Consider the following 20904-nt stretch of genomic DNA (forward strand, 5'->3'; position numbering starts at 1 on the left):
AATTTTATGCCCATTTGTGACCTTTTAAGTATTGCAACATAATTTTTAAATATAAATCGATAAAACACATATTAACATGTAGATCGGTTCGAACCCCACCCTAATAGTTTTTGAACTGAAAAGAGCAGTACGCATAAAATATGGTGGAATATGATAGGGGATGTTCAAAAAACTCGATTACTAGAAAAACATCAATCCAACCAACCTCATATGATTTGACCGTTATAAAATTGTTGGAATTGGATTGAAATTAAAATAAATGAAAACCACGGGGTTAAATTGATACAAGAGTTGACCTAAAATAAATGTAGGCGAAGCTGACCGAACATATTATTAATTTTAAAATAAATTCGTTTTACTCGCCATGAAATTATATATTGATATTTTAATTTTAATTTCATGTCGTTTAATAATTCTTTACGGATTATTTATTCTCCCCCTGCTTTTAAAAATAAATTTTTAAGTCTTTGAAGGTTAAATTTCTACCGTATAAATAAATAAATATTTCTGAGTGGAGTTGGGTTTATTTTTAATTTGTTTTCAGTACCGTAAATATAAGTTTAGAAGTGAGAAAATACGCTGCGAGGATAGAGTCAAGTTTTCAGCATGACTCGAGACTTTTATCAAAATATCATGTGGACTATTAATCCGTCGGTTTGAAATTCCCGTCACTTTCTCTTCCAGTTCAAGTCTGCATTTAAAAGCAGAGAAAACTTTCAAATGTTCTTCACAATCGATCTCAATTCAAACCTCAGTTCGTACAATTCTCCGTTGATGAACGCGATTGATTTCTTCCGCTGATTTGTGTGAGTTATTTTCATCTCTTCCTCTTTGCTTGATCTGTTGCTTCGTTTCAATTCTCTAATTGATTGTTCTTTATCATAAAGATTTCAGAGTGTTTTTTTTTCTTGCGTCTTGCCTCGTTCTAATTCTCGGCTGGCTGAACGCTATTGATTTCTCACTTTCTGAATGCTTCGTCTCTTGCTTTCTTTCCTGTTTTCGGATTCATTGTTCTTCGGCATATTCTTTCCAAGGAATTCAGAGTGTTTCGTGTTTTTCTTTTGATTTGAGTTGGAGTTTTTCTGCTAGAATTTCAATTACTTTCCGGTAATTTGATTTTCATCTCTGTAAATCGGATCGACTAATCTGTGAATAATTTAGCTTCTGCGCCTTCGATTTGGAACTAGAATCCTTCAAAATCTCACCGCGAAGTTCACCACGCCATCAATTCACAAAGAAATTCCAACTCATCTCAATCAAAATCACTAAATCACCGCCATAATTTCCGTCTCCACCAATCTCGAGAGCCAAAACCAGATTTACTCAGATTCAATCAAAACCAGGAGTCGAAAAATGGCGATAAAGTGGAACGGAATCACAAAAGGCAATCTGGCAGAGGAACTGACGAAGGTAATCGGAGCAGTGGCGTGGTCGGAGTGGGGCGACGCAATGGAGGAATCGGAAGAATCTGTGGAAGTGAGGCGATTAACGGGAGCGATGACGAACGAGGTGTACCAAATCAAATGGAAGAATCCGAAAAGTAGCGGTGCTGAAGATCGGAAGGTGGTGGTGAGAGTGTACGGAGAAGGAGTGGAGGTGTTCTTCAACAGAGACGATGAGATCAGAACTTTTGAATGGTTGTCGAAGCTCGGCCATGGCCCTCGCCTTCTCGCTCAATTCTCACATGGAAGAGTCGAAGAATTCATCCACGCCAGGGTATGTTAAATTCTCTCCAATTTTTTTTTTCTTTTATTAAATATTTTATAATTGTTAAAAGAAAAATACTTCCTCTTACTAGTTAAGCAAAACCAATGTTAATGTTTTGTTTTTCACAAATTTATAAAAGAAATGCGAAAAAGAGAAAGAGAGAAGAGATGTTTGTTTTTTTAATAAATAAATAGTTGAGCAAGAGTATTTCTCTTGAAGGGTCAAAATATTATTATAATTTGTTGGTGACCAACAATTGTATTTTTAATTAGTAGAACAGAGAAATATTAAAATAGAGAGAAGAGAGTTTTTAACCTTTTCTTAAAATTATTTTGAACTTCGATTTATTTGCGTTATGTACTTTTAAAATGTTATTTCAGTACTTGTAACATCAATTTTGTTTCATAGCAGTAATTAAATTTTTAAAATGTTCGTTTTCGTCTATATAAATTTAAAAAGTGACAATTTTGATTCCTTTGTTTTATCTTTAATCTCACTTTTTCTATCACAATTTTAACATGATACTATACTCAATATATTTCTTAAAATGTAACAATTACTTTATAGTAAAGTGTTTTCATTATGGGTAAAATTTGTCCTAAAATTTTTAAAATTACTAGGACCATGAATATTTTGACAGTACAATAATTAAAATGAATCAAAGTTAGAAATATCGAACCCAAAATGAACATTTGTATGTAGACCAAAATAAACCTTTTTTTTTTTTTCTACAACAACCAGTTTAATAAATATGATATTTATTTTCTTTGTGAAGAAAAAGTTGGGGTGCATTTGATTGGTAATAAGAAAACAAATATTTGAAAACAAAGGATTCAATGATTTAGTTTAATCTAAAGTTATATTAATTAATTTATTAACATTTTTATGAATTTTGTATAATTATTATTTTACAAGTTTATATAATTTAGAATACATTATATTTTACCTGTTTTAATTTTAACAAACATAAAATGAATTTATAATATGAATTAAGATATTTATCAAAGTTTTTTTTATCATTTTTAATATAATTTTGCATCTTAAAAATTTTAAATTCTAAATCTGAAAATACTGAAAACATAAAAAATTCGTTTTCGGAATTTCTATGATTTGGATCATAAATCCGAAAATAGTTTTAAAAAACGAATCTCTCAATCTCTAAATATTTTGTGTCCTCGTATCTTCAACTTTGTTAAAAGTTACTTTAGCATGGATTATAAGTTTTTCCTTAATTGTTTAAAAAAATAGCAAATATATTTCCAATTTCAATTATTGACGAGTCATATGTAGTTCAAAACACTCATCTATATAGATACTAATTCTTTTTGCTTAAACACAATTAATAGTAATAATTAGACTTTTTTTTTCGAAGTTCAAAGACTAAAATAACATGTTTAAATTTAGCGACCTAAGTAAAATTAGCATGGAATTTCATGACTAAGATAAGATTCTAAATCTTTGGTTTTTAAAATTAGGTTATATTCCCTCAAGTAAGTATATAGGTAAATATTGAATATTTTACTCTTTTTAAGAAAAGATACTATGTCTTGATTGTTTGATATGATTTTAGAAGTACACCTATGAGAAAAGAAGCATTGTCTAATTATAGAATGAATGCACTAGAGTTACAAATAAACACAAGATTATAAACACTATGATTCACTCATCACTAAGTAAATTTCTCTATATTTTGTCACAAAAAAAAAAAGTTAATTTCTATACATATAATGAAAATCTCTAAAATATTCTATTTCTATCCGTCACGATTATCTTTCAATACAAACAAAGTTTTAGATATCAAAGTTGACAGAAATGACAGAATATTAATTTTATGAAAATATCTATGAAAATATTGATATCAACGTATATTTTGAAAGGTTTATAAAAATTAAAAATGTTATTATGAAATTTAATTAACAAGCCCCTTTTAGTTTTGTTAAATACATTAAAAATTATTATTATTATTATTATTATTATTATTATGTTCCTATCTTATTTTTTTTATAATATAATAAAAATGTTGATTTTTTAAATCAATATCAAATCTATAAACATAAGAAAATGTTGACATGTCAGGGTCAAGTTGGAGATAGAGAAGTGAAACATGAATTTTTTTTAGTACTAAACATGATTTTTATTAATTTTTTTTATTTTTGCAAAACAAATTGATACATGATTAGTTACTCAAATATTGATATGCTTTTGGTGGACCCACCATACTTTGGTCCATAAATAAATAAATAGGGATTTTTTTTTAGAAAAACCAAAATAAATAGGGAAATAACGCAAATAGAACCAAAAATAAATAAATAAATAAATTTGAGAAAAGTCCTACCAAAAGCCAAACCCCACATAATCTTTCCTTAGGGGTCAAAATTTAAGAGATACTTCTTTCTTATTTAAGATTTTGATTCTTGACCTCACATTTGTTATTTGTAATGTTATATTCTAATAAAAGAAGGAAAGGAAATATATAAATTTTTAATAAAAAAATGGAAAGAATTTTATTATTATTTATGTGAGTGTGAGTTTGAGACGACTTTTGAATGATAAAAGGTATTTGTAGCTCATTAAAAGTAATTGTTAAACAAATTCATAACAGAACACTAAAAAATACTTAATAGTACTTTTAGGAGAGAGAGATAATTAGTGTTTTTTAGAGTGACACTCAAAATTTGGCGACTCAATTTTGATTTAAAAATTTTAATTTTATCAAATAGATTTATAAACTTAAATAAGTTATCAAATTTATACCTCTTGGAAACTAAATTGGGAAAAAAAAATCTACCTAAGAATCAGTTAGTAAATCCCACAAAATGCAATTAACAAAATATTGAAGTCACAAATTGTCCAAACTCAATCATAACCCAAATATAATACACACACAAATAATATTGTCTAGCCATAAAATATTCATAACTAGCTAAATCTTTTTTTTTCAGAAAAAAAAAATTAATTATAGAGGGTACTTAATTTCTATTCAAGTTTAAGATTTAATTTGGTGAAATAAAAATTTAAATTAATAATCATGGTTGGTTAAATGTGCCAATTTTTATCTCAACTTAAAAGGTTTCATATTTTATATTAATATTTTACTTTTAAATTAAAATTTTCCAATACCACATCTGTTAAATTAAGTTTATTTTATGACATTTATTTTCTCATCAATATTTATTACAAATCCTAAATCTCACATATCTATTAATATTAATATTAAACTTTAATAACTATTTTTCTCCTTATATGTTAGCCTTTTGATTTTTAATTAATTTGTTTATTTTTCTGAATAAATCTCCAAACTAACATTTTGACCCAAAAAAAAAAAAAGATTTCTGCTGATGTAATAATAATAATCTTTTTTTTAATTTGCAGACATTATCAGCAACGGATCTTCGAGACTCAAAAATATCAGCACTTATAGCAAGTAAATTGAGAGAGTTTCACAATCTTGAAATGCCTGCTCCCAAAAATGTGGTCCTTTGGGATCGAATGAGGTATTTATTTGAACTTCACCTTTAAAAAATTTTTATATTAGTTTTTTTAATTATTTTAATTACTATCAAATATAAAAATATTATAAAAAAACAATCAAAATATATATATTTTTTAAAAAAGTTGTTTTTTATAGTTTGTTTAGGTTTTTTTAGTTTAATTGGTTAAATAACCTAAAATGTCGTGAGTTGAAATTTTCATTTCCATATTGTACTTAAAAGAAAAAGTCTGATTAGGTATTCAATAATATTTTTAAAAACAAACATAAATACAAGGCGGATAGAAACGTAGAAATTATTATAGGATGAATCTTAAATATCGGTAAACTGAGACACCATTTGTTAATGATTTCGTTTTTAAAAATTATGCTGGTCTAGTTAAATTTTTTTTAGCATGTTTTTCTATTTCTTAAAAACACATTTAAGAAGTTTTAAAAAACTACTTTGGTTTTAGTTTTCAAATTTTTGGTTTAGACTTTAAAAAAACCATAAAAAAATAGATAGCAAAACAAAGCAATACATAGGTGAAAATAATATTTATAAGCTTAATTATCAAAACTAAAAAATGATTATCAAACGGAGTCTAAATAATAAATTTATTGATATCAAGGTGAGTTTGTCATACCTTATAATTTAAAGACATATTTGGATTATGCTAAAATTAGTTTTGTCATCTTTTAAAATCACAAGTGTATTTGTACTAAAAAAAATGAAAAAGAAAATCACAAGTGTATTTTTTTTTATCTTTTTTAGTACAACAAATATGAGAATGAGATATTAGACTTCGACCTTTAGAGAAGGAAAAATGTATCTTAATCGTTCATCTAAATTCATGTTGACACTTGTATTTCGTTGTCAAATATTAGTACATGTTTGGAATTGATTTTAGTATTGTCGTCGCCAAAATCACTTCAATTTAAAACAGTTTTGTTACAAGAAAATGGAAAAAATTTATGCAGAAATCACTACCAAACATGCTCTTAAACTTTTTTTTTAATATTTTTTTAAAAAAAATTGTTTTAACAAAATACTTGTGTGTTTAGTTACATTGTTTTGTCAAATTACTATAAAGTGATTATTAGTTAATCACTTTTTTGGAGAATCAAATTTTAAAATTATTTAAAAAAAATGATTTAGGGTGTGTTTGGGAGTGGCCAACATCGCTTTTGCCATTGCTAAAATCACTTTTTTTAGTACAATATGTTGAGGCGGGAATTCGAACTCACAACTTCTTGGTTGGAGGTATATGTCAATTACCATTGAACTATGCTCGTTTTGACAATCACTTCTCTCTTTATTGATCGTGTTTGGCAAATTAGAAAATTAATTTTAGAAAAGCTGAAAATCACCTTAAATTGATTTTTAAGGTATTATTTGACGTTGATTTTATCACTCCTCCTACTATCACTCCCAAACACGCCTTTAAAACCAATTTGATTATTTCAAAATGATTTTTATTTGTTACCAAATACTCTGGATTAAAAAACCGACTTACGAAGAAACACATCTAAGATGCATAATAATTCTTTTTTTTTATATATATTAATATTTTGTAGATATTGGCTAAGTGAAGCCAAAAGATTAAGCTCACCAATTGATGTGGAAGAATTTTGGTTGGAGACATTGGAGGAGGAAATAAATATGCTTCAAAGAGAACTCTCCAAAGATTCTCAACTCATTGGCTTTTGTCACAATGACTTGCAATATGGCAACATTATGATGGATCAACACACATCATCAATAACTCTAATTGTAAGATATTTCTTTTTTATTTTTTCTTTTCTTTTTTTGCCTTCACCATCACATTATAATTATCTTTTATTAAAATGTAGTTTAAGATGTAAACAAAAACATAGCTGAAATGGTTATCTAGCTCCCGAGGAGTAAAATTCAGATGTGTTTTTAAGAAATAAGAATATGTATAAAAAAAAAAATTATGAGTAAACAAATATAATTTTTTAAATCTAAAAAATGGTATCGTAGTTTTTCTTTTTTTTTTTTTTTGTTTTGACTAAATTATTTGTAGTAAGTTGAAACCAAGTAAATATTTTGTATAATTTTTTTGGTTAAGTATGAATTGAAAATTATTGTAAAATTTGGATTTTTGTTTTTTTTGTTTTTTGAATAATTTTTCAGGATTATGAGTATGCAAGTTACAATCCAATAGCTTATGACATTGCAAATCATTTCTGTGAAATGGCAGCAGATTACCATTCTGAGACTCCCCATATTTTGGACTACACTTCATACCCAGGTCTCACCCTCCCTCTTCTTCTTTTTTTGAATTTAACGACATCAAACCATCGAACTTTAGGATAGAAATACGTGTCTCATCCACTTAGTTATTCTCGAGTTGGTCACACCCCGTACCTTCTTTCTTTGCCTTCATTTTCAAATTTAATGGGCACAATTCTATTTTCTTTTTCTTATATTTGACATGATGAGTTAATTTTAATCCTAAATATTTTATTTTCCCTAAGGCTGTGGTTGGATATCATTTTTGTGAATACTACTTCTTTTGGTCATGTTTACTTTTCAGGTAGGTTGAGAATTTTGTAATTGAATATTGAACATGATTTCCTGGTAAATATTGTAAGAGCAAATTATATCCTACTTTCTTTGTGTTTTTTTTTTTTTAAAAAAAATACTTTCTTTGTGTTTTTGCTATGTTAATGAACAATAATTATTTCGTGACATGATACCATTAAATTCATCTTTCATAACGTCTTTTTCGCAACATCAAACTCATGTTTTATGACATTTTCTGACCGTCACGAAATATATTTTTTATGACGCTTTTAAAACGTCATGAAATCAGTTTCTTGTGACATTAAAAAAACGTCACGGAATCTATCTTTCTTTAAAAAACGTCACGAAATCATTTTAAAAATGTCACTAAAAAATGATTTCGAAACGTCATAAAAGCCGTCTTCCATGAAATTTTCTAGTTATGAATTTTGTTTTCATGACATTCTTTAACCGTCACGAAATCTAAATTTATCATGATATCTCTTTTGTCGTGACATTTTTTAAACGTCATGGAACCGATTTTTCGTGATGGGAGTATAGGTGACGACGTAAAAAACGTCACAAGCTAAATTTCTACAAGTGTTACTTCATGATAATTGACACCTATTGTTTGACTAAAAGGTCATAAGTTCAAATTTCCCACCACCACTCGTTCTACTCGAACATGATTTTGTGGCTAGATTTAGGTATTTCGTTAAGCGTTTTGGGGGGCTATTTTACGATCTATCGGTCAATTTTGGAACATTTTTCTAATCTAGCTTGGGGAGAAATTAATTTCATTACTTAATCATTCTTCCTATGGTTGTTTTGCAGATCTAAAGGAACGTAAACAATTTGTTCGTGCTTATCTTACTTCTACAGGTGAAATCTTCCTATGTTTCTGCATTTTTTTTGTCATCCCTATAATACTTGAAAATAACAATTTAGTCCAAAATAATAGAAAATCTAGCACAAATTAAAAAAAAAATTATAAATATAACACAATTTTATCTCACTCTATCACTTATATAGACTTCAGTGAGACACTGAAAGACGTCTATTCGCAAAATCCAATTCTTTTTGCTATATTCATATAGATATGACAAGAAAAGTACAATTTCCTTTTTAAAAACAAGGATCGGAGTTATTTATATATTTTTTAAGGGTTTTCTTTTTCGAATATTATTTCTATAAAATAATCTTCGGCAAAATAGGTTTGAGATAGATGTCTACTTAGTCCTGAAGTTTCAAAATAAACGCTTTTGGTCCCTGAGGTTTGAGATATGTGTCTAATTAGTCTTTAAAATGAACACTTTTGGTCCTTGAGGTTTAAAGTAGGTGTCAACTTGGTCCTGAAGTTTTAAAATGAACACTTCTAAATGGTGCATGATTTTTTTACTATTAATTAATTAATATTAAAATAACATTGCAAATTTCAATTAAATTGTTTATTGTAGTTGCTGATGTAGTAGATTATATTAATTAAATAATATACGTGTAGGTGATGGTACTTTTTCTCTCTCATCTATTCATCTGTTCCGCTCTCTTTCTCCTACCCTTTTCCGACGACCACCACGTCTTTGCTGCTGCCGTTCGCTATTTGGACATAATCATTTAATTACAATTTGCAATATCATTTTAATATTAATTAATTAACAGTAAAAAAATCAAGGGCCATTTAGAACTATTTCTCAAACTTCAGGGACCAAAAGTGTTTACTTTGAAACTTCATAGACCAATTAGACACGTATCTCAAACTTCAGGGACCAAAAATGTTCATTTTGAAACTTCAGGGACCAAATAGACATCTACCTCAAACCTCAGGGACAAAAAATGTATTTTGTCCAATAATCTTTTAAAACTATTTCCTAAATAGTTAAAAAAAAAAGATACGGAAATTACTGGGAAATATGTCTCTTTCATTTATTTTGTATCTTAATTTTAAAAACTAATTTAAAAAATGACTTAGGGCAGTTAAAATATATATATATATATATATAACTTTTTGGTGTAAAAATTTGTTTTAGAATGATAATATTTGAAAAGTGTATATTTTTAAATGGTTTAATACTATTTTGGTCCCTTTATTTTTTACTTTTGTTCAGTTTAGACCCTCTACTTTTAACTTTTAAAAAATGATAAGTTTTTTTAAAGTACAGAGATCAAAATAGACGTTTTAAGACTCCCAATATATGAATAAAAATTAAACATTTCGAAAATATAGAGACTAAAATGAACCAAAGTCAAAATTTCAGAGATTAAAATAGTATTTAATTTTTTTTTAAGATAATAATTGTCTTGGATGTATGAAAACAGGGAGGAAAGCCAATGAAGAAGAAGTGGAGGAGGTAGTGGAGGAGGCTGAGAAATACACTTTACCCAACCATCTCTTTTGGGGCTTGTGGGGAATTATTTCAGTTAGTCATTTCAAATTTCTTCTCATTTGTGACTAATTATGAGACAAAGAATTCTTCATGTTTACTTATATCTTGTGAATTTGAATGTAGGGTCACATCAACAAGATTGACTTTGACTACTTTGAGTATGCAAGGCAGAGGTTCGATCAATACTGGCTAAGAAAGCCCGTGCTCTTGGTTTCTTCTATTGTTGATCACTGTCATCCAACGATGAATGATTCGTAAGACGAATAAAATTTCTTCTCTTTTTTCTCTCTATGTCCTAGTATTTTCTTTACCTACCACTTTGTATAAAAAATAAGTCAACACTTTTAGGTTGACTTTTGTTGTGTAGTTCGATTTTATAAAATGTTTGGTGGAACAATACGGATATATTATTTCTAGATTTTGAATGAAATTTGATGTCTTTTTGGATGGAGGGTCACGTTATTTAGTAGTCTCTTATTTCTTTTGTCGAAGGTGAATTATTTTTCAACTTGTCATCTCGCTTTTAGAAAGTGCAATTTTCGAGCCACGACCTTTCTTCTTCTCTTTTAATCGATTTCTTTCCTATACTTTTGAATCCTCCAAGATAGACAAATTGTCTTACTTTCTACTACCAAACTCTCTATTAATTAGTTCGATTTTGTTTGTGTACTAGAAAGATTCTTAAGATTTATTGAATAGTTCATAGGATTATAATCCTAGTTTTTTTTTTTCCTTTCAGTACAACTAACACAATATGTGGGGTTAGGGATTAAAAACACACCTTTTAATCAGAAATACGTATCTTAACCAATTGAACTATGCTTAGGTGGGCTATTATGATCTTAATTTGTCTCCGGTCTAGCTCAACTAGGCTATTATGATCTCAACTTGACTTTTCTTAAGTCTTCATTTGCTAACAAGAAAAATAGATTGGTTGCTATACTGTTGGATTTCGTGGAGCCTAATCTCAAATAGGCTCTGCGAAATTTCGAGAGGAAGTCTAAAACCAAGCCCAAGAAAAATATAAAAACGCTTCCTAATGTGGCACAAAATTCTTGAAGAAGGAAAGGGAAAGGTTCAATTATACCTATATAAATATCCACTCTCCATTGCTTATTCATAAATTCAAGAGTAGCTTTGAGAGAATTCTGGAAAGGGCTTCTAAATCCTATCACTGTTGAGTTGTGGAGTATGATCAGCAAATAAGCTCAGCTCAGCTCACAACCTTACCCAAGAGGAAAAAGAAAAACGTTCTTAGTCTTGAAGTAGGTTAAAATACGTTTTTAGTCCCTGTACTTTCAACTGTGGTTAATTTTGGTCCCAATACTTTGAAGATTGATAGAGTTTCACCAATGAAAATCTTTTCTAAAAAAAATTGTGGAATTGACCAAGGGCGAAGAGCAGGCCATGGCTAAACTAGGTTGTCAAGTATGGGTCGAGACCCATACTTGCAAGGAATTGTGAAGCTCTTTCGATGGTGGCTCGATCTGGAAGCTAAGACAGGGATGGGTTGGAATTGGATGGGCTGGAGTATGAAAGGCGGTCGACTCAGAGATGAATTTTTGTTTGATTGAAGATTTTGAGAGATGAGATTCTGGACGATGCTTTTGGAATTCTTTTGCACAGGATGAGGTTTCTTAATTTGCCACGTAGTTCTCAATCAAGGCTACATCCCCATTCTGTTAGTTTTTTAGCGGTAGGTTAACAGTAAGAACCTAAACAAACCATTTCTAAAAATATAGAGACCAAAATGAACCAAAGCTAAAGAAAATATAGGGAGCAAAAGAATATTTTAACCCATTAACTCATCCAAAATTTCTCCTCCCTATGGAAAAGGAAACACCAATCACATACATATATAGAAGATCTTGAGACATGCCTAAGAAACATCCTAGAAGTATACTTTATAGAGCACCCTAAGGAAAATGGAATATTCTAGTTGACATAGTATCAGAACAGGAAGTTTGTTCGAACCCTGTAATGTCATTCCCTCCAGATTTTATCTTTTGGGCATGATTTAAGAGTTTCTACGTTTTCATAAAATATAAAGTAAACACTCTTATCATTTGGATTGTTAAGGCAAACCAGACAAAGAACGAAGACTATCAACTATAGAGCCAATTGCAGCATGAGAGGAGCTTGTAGCAGCAAACGCCAAGTGCTTTGGCGCTTCACTTCTATCAAAGTAGAATGCTCCTGACGCCAACTTCTCTTTTGGCTGTAAAGCCAACCAAACAACCGTATCGGCCCCTTCCTCTCTCGTTCTTAGCTTCCCCGAGAGCCTGAAATGATCGAAAAATAAATTGATAATAGCAAACTGTTTGAAGCACTTTACAAAGTATCAGAGATTTTGCTAGTTATCCTTACGATTTAGAGAAACTTGGCAAAGATTTGGCAACACCAGGTGTTTCGGCCCACCCCGGGTGCATCGAGTAGAATCCAATCCCTTTGTTAGAGTACATCTCTGCCCATTTCTCTGTCAAAGCCACCTGAAAAATGAAAGCTTCACTTACCTTAAGTAAGTCATCACACAATGATGAGTGGAATTATGCAAGTTTCAACACAATGCAGCAGAGGCTGAATCAAGCAACCTTAAGAAGTGCCGCGCCTTGTTGGGTTTTTGGCACAATATATTTGTTTCACTTTCGTCTCTGTGTAACATCTCGTACTTTTTGGCGCAATATATACAAAAGCTAATGTTATACTGTATCAACTTCTATGCAGTCACGTTAGCTTTTTGCTACAATTTGGCTTAAAATTGAGAACTAGATTGATAAGTCTATACAAATATCAGAAAAGCTAAAATGAAACAAATGAAATACGAGAGTCAATATGTTATTTGTTCTTTTTCAATGTAGTACACGTCTTATCGTTAATATTTGAAAGTGAAACATAAAAAACGAAATTGCATTCTAACAGCATACAGTAAATCAAAAGCACAATGATTTTAGAACAACATATATCAAAAAAGGAAGTAATAAACAAAAATTACTAACCTGAACTCGTTTGTTAAGTGAATACTGTTTGACCCCGTCAAATTTGTCATCACTAAACTACAAGGAAACAAGTCGACAAATCGAGTAAGAATCAGGTCAGCAATCCAAGAAAGCTCGGAATGTTATTAAAGCAGCCCACCTGCAGATCATTGGTCAAGGGAACTGAATACATTCCACCAGAAGAAACTGTGATGACTTTAGCATCAGGGGCAGCTTTCTCCAGCAATGGCATCATTGATTCAGTCATTGCATAAGTGCCTAATACATTCACAGCAAAGTTCAATTCGAACCTGGAATTCAGAAATTGTTAACAATTACTATGTTAGGATCCTGATTATAAGAAAACGACATTGTAACATCAAATAGAAAACTACAATACTAATAGGCGTTTCCATAGGCCATCTTTCTGATACAATTCTGAATCCACCACAGACTGATTTTACAAAATTCTGCCTTCTATCCTCCCAAACCCCTAACTCTATAGGTAACCATCCACTCTGACCAACTACCAAGTAATTACAGTTATGTCACTACTAATATTCTAATAACATCTCCAATATATTTCTGTCAAGTGTGTGTTTGGCCTGCTTTTAACGTGCTTATAACAACTAGTGTTTCTTTGAAAATGAATGCATAGTGTTTGATTAAAATTTTAAAGAGTAAAAAGTACTTTTGACCAATTAAACGCACTTTTTATAATTTTTGATAGTCAACAGTGATTTGAGAAATTTTAAAAACAAATAAAACCACATAGCATTCTTTTAGATCCATTTAACTAATTTTCTTCCAAAACTGCTAATATAAGAAGTGTTTCACTTAAAAGCACCTTCTTCAAAAGGCATGCCAAAGACACTGAGTGTGTTTGGATTAACTTCCTTAGTGATGTTGGAGGGCAAAAAGTGTTTTGTTAAAAATCTAGAGAGTTTAATACATCTCTTTAGTTTTCTATCAAAAAAAAAAAAATCTAGAGAGTTTGACCAAAAATCACTTTTGAAATAATCAAATTGGTTTATGATCATTTTTTGAAGAATGGCATTAAAACTTGATTATCCAAAAAATAATTCTAAAGTGATTGACCAGAAATCATTTTATGATAACTTAGCATTTGTAAAATTACTTTTAGGAACTACTAGTGATTAAAATCACTTTTAAGAAAATGTAACACAGGTATATTAGTTAACTATTCTTATAAAAAGTGCATTTTTTTATTAAAAAAAATGCTTAAATTAGAAGGTATGTCAAACTCACCCTAGTACTCCTCTAACAAGAATACAGTAAAGTGATACAGAGACTAATAATATCCTAATAACATCCCCAATATATCCCTATTAGTACTCAAATAAACACTCTTTAGAGGAAAATGTTAAAGAGACGGAGAGAAAGGTGAGAGAGAGGTGAAGCACACAAATAATAGAGATTGTACCCTTCAGGCGTCATAATTCGATTATGCTCAAGCAAGCCAGCATTGTTAATCTACATATTTAGTTGATAATTTAAGTCAAAATCTTATCTATCAACAATCAAGGATGAGGTAGAAAGTGAAACCAACTAAGTGTGTGATTGGCATGACTTTTGGAAACGTGATAAATTTGTGGATGATAGACAAAAGAGCCAGTTGATGAGAAATGAAGCAAATGATACTAAGTTTGCAGGCAATATGCAAAAAATGGGTTAAAACTATGACATACAATTTTTTGAAAATAAAAGGGAACTGGTACACAAACACAGAAATTTATTACCAGAATATGGACTGGGACATCCTTTGAAGTTAAATTTGAGGCAAATGACTTAATTTCACTGACTGATGAAAGATCACAGACCTGCAAGCTAAAGTGAAGTTATCAGATAACAGGAAAGCTAACGCTGTAAAGATGTATTCTTTTTTTAAATAAAATTGAGGATAGAGATTAGTAGGTGCACCCGGTTATCCCAACTAAATTGCCATAAACTTATTATCCTCAGTCATTTAATCTATCCCAAAATATTATTAATGATAGCATAAGGAGACAGAGAAAAATCAGAACAGTTCAATAGAACCTAAAAGAATGTTTGCTGCAATTATCATCTACAAGAAAAGAGTTACAAAAGTGGGAGGCTAAGAAGTACAGATACAGACACAAGATACTAGTACAACATGGACACGGTGACACGTTAGGTTTTAGAAATATAGGACACAAGCACAACAAGGACACGTTTATTAAAAATATATCATGTTTATACAAGGAAATTAAGTCAATAAGCATATCCATTTATATGTTTAAAAGAATGAGTTTGATGTAGCCCCCAAGGCCCAGTTGGCAAGGACTTGGGACCTCTTGGTCATATTCGCCTAGAAGTGTCAAGTTCGAACCTTCCAGTGAACTTAATATCAAAAATCCTTAATGTCTCCCAGATTTGGGCCCTACGGCGGGCGCAGGTGCCCCTATGTATAGGGGAGCAAAGCTCTGACTCACCGTTATTAAAAAATAATAATAAAAAAAATAAAAGAAAAAAAAACGACGAATTTGATGTATTTATCTCAAAAAAAAATCATGTATCTATTTATTTATGCTTATTACAATATCCTAACAAGTATCGAACTTATATTTAATTTGTACAACTAGTGTTTGACACAATAAATATTCAATACATGTCCAACAAGTGTGGAGTATCCAAGAAGTGTCAAACATGGATACATTACCCAAACTAAAGTTGCTATGCTTCTTAGGTTAGAGTAGACGACCACCAAGTAGTAAAGACAATACTTTGTTAAAATTGTAATGCTGAAATCAGATTTATTTTAGAACCCACATTTCTATGTGAATGGTGGCCTGAAAAGAATTACCTCCAAATGAATATTCTGGTTTCCTGTTTTAGACTTAATCTCAGAGAGAGCAGCTTCTCCTCTTTCCTTGTTGCGGCATACCATATAGACAGTAGCTCCACTGCAAAAACATCAGAAACCTCATGCTTCCACAATGAATCAACATTTTTTACATTAGTTTCCATTCCTCATCAACTCAAGAAATGTAACAGAAACCAAAAAATGAAAGTAAAAAAAATGAGATCACTACCGTGATGCTAAACCCTCTGCAGTTGCATATCCAATCCCGGAATTTGCCCCAGTAACAATGCAGTTTTTCCCTTCAATGCTCGTTTGCATATCCTCTGGTTTGAACTTCTTAGAATGTTCACTATAGGCATAAAACATTAAAGAAATTTAAATCATATGTATAAAGCTGTTAATCTCTGAACATCACAAGAACTTCTGATCAGTGCACTAAGCTAACAATGGCATGAGTTAAAAATATGAATAATCGATAAAATATATTGTAATCTATCAACTTTAAATTAGTAATAGTTTAACGGTATCAAAGTAAGAGGTCATGAGTTCAAACTTCTTTTACATCATTTCCTTCCCAGTTAATATTGATAGTCACTTGTTGGGACTCACACTAATTTCCAAACGACCAAGTAAAGGGGAGTATTAAGAATATTTTTTTAAATACCTTTACCTATCGATTTAAACTTTTAGGTTCGGAACTAGTTTAACATGATATCATAGCAAAAGATCTTAGGTTCAAACTTCTATAATGTTATTCCTCCTCAATTAATATGTTGAGACTCCTAGCCCACGAGGGAGAGACAGGGTTAAATTCAGAATATGAATTAAAAAAATGAAGTATACAATACTATATCAGCTTAAACTTTTGGGTTAGAGTGACATACAAGAAAACACATTCACGTCTAAATCCCCAAAAAGCTATAAAATCGCAACATGAATCTCTACAAGGAAGTAAATAGCTGAAGAGCGCGTAATCAGCAGATAAACTGCCATAATCAAAGTGAAACCAAGGCTTTTGAGAAAAGCAACCTCTGAAAAGAAGCACTTCCTCTACAAGCACATTTGGAAGAAGAACTCCTTAAGTTCTCTACACTTGGGACTATCTATAAGAATCTTGAAAAATGCTTTTAATTGCTTAAAAGAACTCCAAACTCTTTCAGAAATCATTCCAAACTCACCCCAAAGCAACCCAAATTCGCCTAACCCCCACATTTCAAAATGGAACTCGTTCCCCTTCTAATCCTAACTAATAAACAGCCTCCATTAAAAAATTAAAGAGAAGAAAGAAAGAAAGATTGTTACATGAACCCAGATTTGGTGAAGTGGAGGAAGCCATAGACCCCGAAAGCTGTGGCTCTCCAGGCCTGCAACAACCACGGGAATGGGGCAACAGTTTCAAATACAAAATCGCATCGGTGATCGTACCATATTAAATTGCTGTAATAAAATTACAAGACTTAAAAGAGAGAAATGATTGAAGATGAAGAATTTTTACCTTGAGAAGAAACATTGCGAGAGCTCCAATGGAGATGTTGACTCGAATGTGCAGAGCTCCGCGTTCCATATTAAAGGGCGAACTTCACAATTTCTGATGAAACCGTTGGAAGTTGGAGAAGTGGATAGGATTTTGCCACGTTTTTGCTCCTTGGCATATGTTCTTTCCCGAAAAAGTTTTCTGGTTTTTTTTAATGTCTAATTAAGGTTTTTTTTTTCAAACATATTTTTTTTAATAAATTTATTATAACTTTTATCCCTTTAATCAATTGAAAAAATCCCAAAGAACTTATTCTGATTTAATCGAAGTTAAGGCCTGCTTGATTTTTGGTTTTTGGTTTTTATTATTTTTAATTTTTGATCTTTGGTTTTCTGTTTTTAAAAAACAAAAATCATAACCATTTTTTGTTTTCTATTTTTAAAAAACAAAAAACCAAAACATGTCTGCTAACCATTTTTTGTTTTTAGTTTTTAAAAAATTAGAAAATTGAAAATACATATTAAACAGAGAAAATTTTATTAGCTCATCTTAGCCTATTATCTCTCTCGTAACAAATTAAAGGTTCTTGTTTGGAGGTATATGTCAATTATTGTTGAGTTAGGTTGAAATTTTAACTGGGTAAGTGTTTATGTAATATTAAAAAGAAAAAGAAAGTGATGTTAGATTGGATAAAACGAACATTTGAATTTTATTGTTAAATTTGTCCCATCCAAAAAAAATTGTGGTTAGATAACCAATTGAACCCATTTTGAGATACATGAGTTGAGTTATTCATATTTTTTTAATATTATTATTTTTAATTTTTTTTAATATTGGAGTTTTTATCTGTTACAATTGAAATATTTCAACCATTTGTTTGTTTTTTAATTCTGAATTATTGTTTTATAGATTCAAATATTAATTCAGAAATAATCAGATAATTATATTGTATAATACTTATTTTAAAATATCACCAAAAAAAAATGGAACACGGGAGGTTGCTTGGGATTTATGACAACTTCAATAATTCATTTTGGATTTATGACCCCTTTTGGTTAGTTTGCGACTCCACTCTCCTTTTTTTTCCACCTTTTTGATAATTTTTAAATGTGAAATTATTACGGTACCCTTATGTTTCAAAATGAACAATCTCTCCCTCCTCCTTATAAGAAAAAACAAATTTCTTTTTCATGTTTATGCCCTCCACAAATCTCTCACAATAATCCATTACAAACTTAAAAAGCTAACTTTTAAACTTGAAAAATCAATTACAAATAGAAAAAAATCTAACTTAAATAGTTAATTAAAAATTTAATATGGAAAAAATCGATAACAAAAGTTGAAATTACAAAATGGAATATTAGATATTTAATTGTTTAATATGGAAAATTGAATGTAATTAATTACATAAGATTTGTCCGGATTTAATTACAAAAAGAAAAGTCAATATTTCATAAATTTCGCGCCAATACATTAAATGTCCAAGATTTGATTGGAAACAAATAGGGCTAAGAGGGGAGATAAAAAAATAAAATAAAATATGGATATTTTGATAATTTTACACAGATAAAAAGTGGAAAGTGTCACCAATACCAGAGAGAGTCATAAATCCAAAATGTTTTATGGGAGGGGTCATGTATCCCAATTTCCTATTGTTAAGATAAAAAAATAAATTAAAGTAGTTTTATTCCAAAAAAAAAATAAGTATTATTATAATATAATTATCTGATTATGCCAAAAATTAGTACTTGAATTTATAAAATTATAATTCATACTAAAAAAGGACTAAAACAATAAAAAAAACATAGATGGTTGAAATCATATCTTAAAGACACGATTTCATGGCAAAATCGTCTCTTCAACTAATAAAAATTGATGAACCTAAATATAGTTCAACTGATTATAACATATATGTCCAAGCACAAGGTTATGAGTTCGAATTCCCAACTCAACATGTTGCACTAAAAAACTAGTAAAAATTACAATATTAAAAAAATAAATTTCAAAATAAATATATTTTAAAAATAATAATATGGAAAAAAAATCCAGGTTTTTCAGGTCAATTTTTTTTTCCCAAAAGTTTGTTTAAGACATGGAAATCTACTAATTTACTCATTTTCAAATGTTGAATTAAGAATAGTAGTCCAGCAAATTTTATTTTATGAAAACTTGAGCTCAAGTACTTTTGAGGAATTTGTTATTCTATATAAGTTGTTGAGAATAAAAAATCTAAAAATAATTATGAATTAAATTAAATTAAATTAATATAGTTATATACATCTGTCATTTTATCTTCTTTTTTTTTCAAAAAATAATATGGCGCATTTCTTTTGAGATAATTATATTTTTACGCCCCGTTTACTTACCGCTGGGAATGAATCGGAATGAAAATCATCGAAATTTGAAGGTTTTACCCGAACTTTTTTGTAATCGTAATCAGAATTTGTTTGATATTGTTCACTAAAACTGTCTAAAATCAGAATCGGAATCAGATATATAACAATTACTAGTATACCCCTTTCTCTTTTTTAATTAATTATAAATACATTATTGTTAATTACAAATATGTGCTAATCTTTTTTAATTAAAATAATAATAAATTTTAATTTAATTTATTACTATATTATTGATAGTAAATATTTTTTTATTATAACAGTTTATTTAATATTAATAAATAATGAATAATTTAAATAAAATTACATCAAATAATATCTATTGATATTAATTAATATAAATTTATAATATTATATAATAAAATCACATCAACTAATAAAAATTGAAGTATAAATGAAGGAGAAATTATAAAAATATATAAAAAAAATTAATTAAAAATTGTATAGGTCTAATTAATACATGAGAGACAAGAGAAAAAAGTTGTAAAGTAGTTATAATAAGAGTTGAATCCTGATCCCTAAGGACTGTGGAATTCGAATCTTGATACATCTAGGAAATCTGGTTATCTGAATCTGGGGAGAATCTTGAGTCAATCAATATATCTTGAATATAGGATATCATAATCATAAGGCCATCAAGATATCTTCCATTTGAATTCCTTAAATAAAGGGAATCTGAATTGTAGAAAATCATCCATAACAGTAGACCCCACTCTCAAAGTTAAAGATTGTCAAAGTTCTGCTTTGAGAGTATTTTGTTGCTGTTGGTCTTCATCAAGTCTCTTAATACTGAGAGCAGTTGTTGTTGTCAATTGTCGCCTTTTATGGGCTGACTGTTATAGCCCCCATACCCTTTTGTAATTGACTGTAATCAAGTTTCTTGGTCTACCCTTGGGTTTCTAACCTATTTGGCTTTTGCCAATGGTTTTATACCCTGAATCTAGTCGATACCCTTTTGTTGTAGTCGGTTGTCGTTTAATGGGCTGGCTATCATAGCCTCAATTTGTTGTCGTTGGCTGCGATCAAGTCTCTTAGGCACTGCTATACGGTTAGTTTTAACTGTTAGATTTTGGCCGTGGGATCTAACTTTTAACAGGGCCAGTGGTACTTCCTTTGGGTTTCCAGCT

At 29.7% G+C, this 20904-nt stretch overlaps 2 protein-coding genes across 5 annotated transcripts; one reads left to right on the forward strand and one right to left on the reverse strand.

Annotated features, from left to right (window-relative positions):
- Positions 1-612: 612 nt before the first annotated feature.
- Positions 613-10537, forward strand: LOC111013484 (putative choline kinase 1). 2 transcript variants are annotated; one of them, XM_022287934.2, is made up of 8 exons: positions 613-806; positions 1162-1716; positions 5080-5201; positions 6755-6950; positions 7335-7452; positions 8541-8588; positions 10023-10123; positions 10214-10537. In XM_022287934.2, exons 2-8 carry the CDS (start codon positions 1354-1356, stop codon positions 10346-10348), a joined length of 1083 nt encoding a protein of 360 aa, XP_022143626.1. In that variant the 5' UTR covers positions 613-806; positions 1162-1353; the 3' UTR covers positions 10349-10537. The 2 variants fall into 2 exon arrangements, with proteins under 2 accessions (XP_022143626.1, XP_022143627.1); XM_022287935.2 differs by having other exon boundaries at positions 1188-1716.
- A 1383-nt stretch (positions 10538-11920) lies between these two features.
- Positions 11921-17556, reverse strand: LOC111013479 (NAD(P)-binding Rossmann-fold superfamily protein). Of its 3 annotated transcripts, XR_015788669.1 has the most exons (11): positions 17406-17556; positions 17213-17274; positions 16140-16259; positions 15911-16010; positions 14826-14906; positions 14510-14559; positions 13226-13376; positions 13087-13143; positions 12682-12758; positions 12458-12593; positions 12232-12372 (listed from the first exon to the last, which is right to left on the reverse strand). XR_015788669.1 is itself a non-coding variant. In XM_088119346.1 (10 exons), exons 1-10 carry the CDS (start codon positions 17472-17474, stop codon positions 12165-12167), a joined length of 1044 nt encoding a protein of 347 aa, XP_087975472.1. In that variant the 5' UTR covers positions 17475-17555; the 3' UTR covers positions 11921-12164. The 3 variants fall into 3 exon arrangements, 2 of the variants coding, with proteins under 2 accessions (XP_087975472.1, XP_022143618.1); XM_088119346.1 differs by lacking the exon at positions 12682-12758 and having other exon boundaries at positions 11921-12372; positions 12458-12603; positions 17406-17555; XM_022287926.2 differs by lacking the exon at positions 12682-12758 and having other exon boundaries at positions 11921-12372; positions 12458-12579; positions 17406-17554.
- Positions 17557-20904: the final 3348 nt, after the last annotated feature.

This window comes from Momordica charantia, assembly GCF_013281855.1.
Source record: "Momordica charantia cultivar OHB3-1 chromosome 11 unlocalized genomic scaffold, Mcharantia_2.0 BLBB01000011.1, whole genome shotgun sequence".
Lineage (NCBI taxonomy): Eukaryota > Viridiplantae > Streptophyta > Magnoliopsida > Cucurbitales > Cucurbitaceae > Momordica > Momordica charantia.

Bases quoted from the DNA above. Each gene is read 5' to 3' on its own strand.
- LOC111013484 (XM_022287934.2), top strand. From the start codon at position 1,354: ATGGCGATAAAGTGGAACGGAATCACAAAAGGCAATCTGGCAGAGGAA. The intron at 1,717-5,079 runs GTATGTTAAATT...TTTAATTTGCAG, and splicing joins AAGAATTCATCCACGCCAGG to ACATTATCAGCAACGGATCT. The intron at 8,589-10,022 runs GTGAAATCTTCC...GTATGAAAACAG, and splicing joins TGCTTATCTTACTTCTACAG to GGAGGAAAGCCAATGAAGAA.
- LOC111013479 (XM_088119346.1), bottom strand. From the start codon at position 17,474: ATGGAACGCGGAGCTCTGCACATTCGAGTCAACATCTCCATTGGAGCT. The intron at 16,011-16,139 runs GTAGTGATCTCA...ATGTTTTTGCAG, and splicing joins GCAGAGGGTTTAGCATCACG to TGGAGCTACTGTCTATATGG. The intron at 12,604-13,086 runs GTTAGTAATTTT...GACTTACTTAAG, and splicing joins CACTTAACAAACGAGTTCAG to GTAAGTGAAGCTTTCATTTT.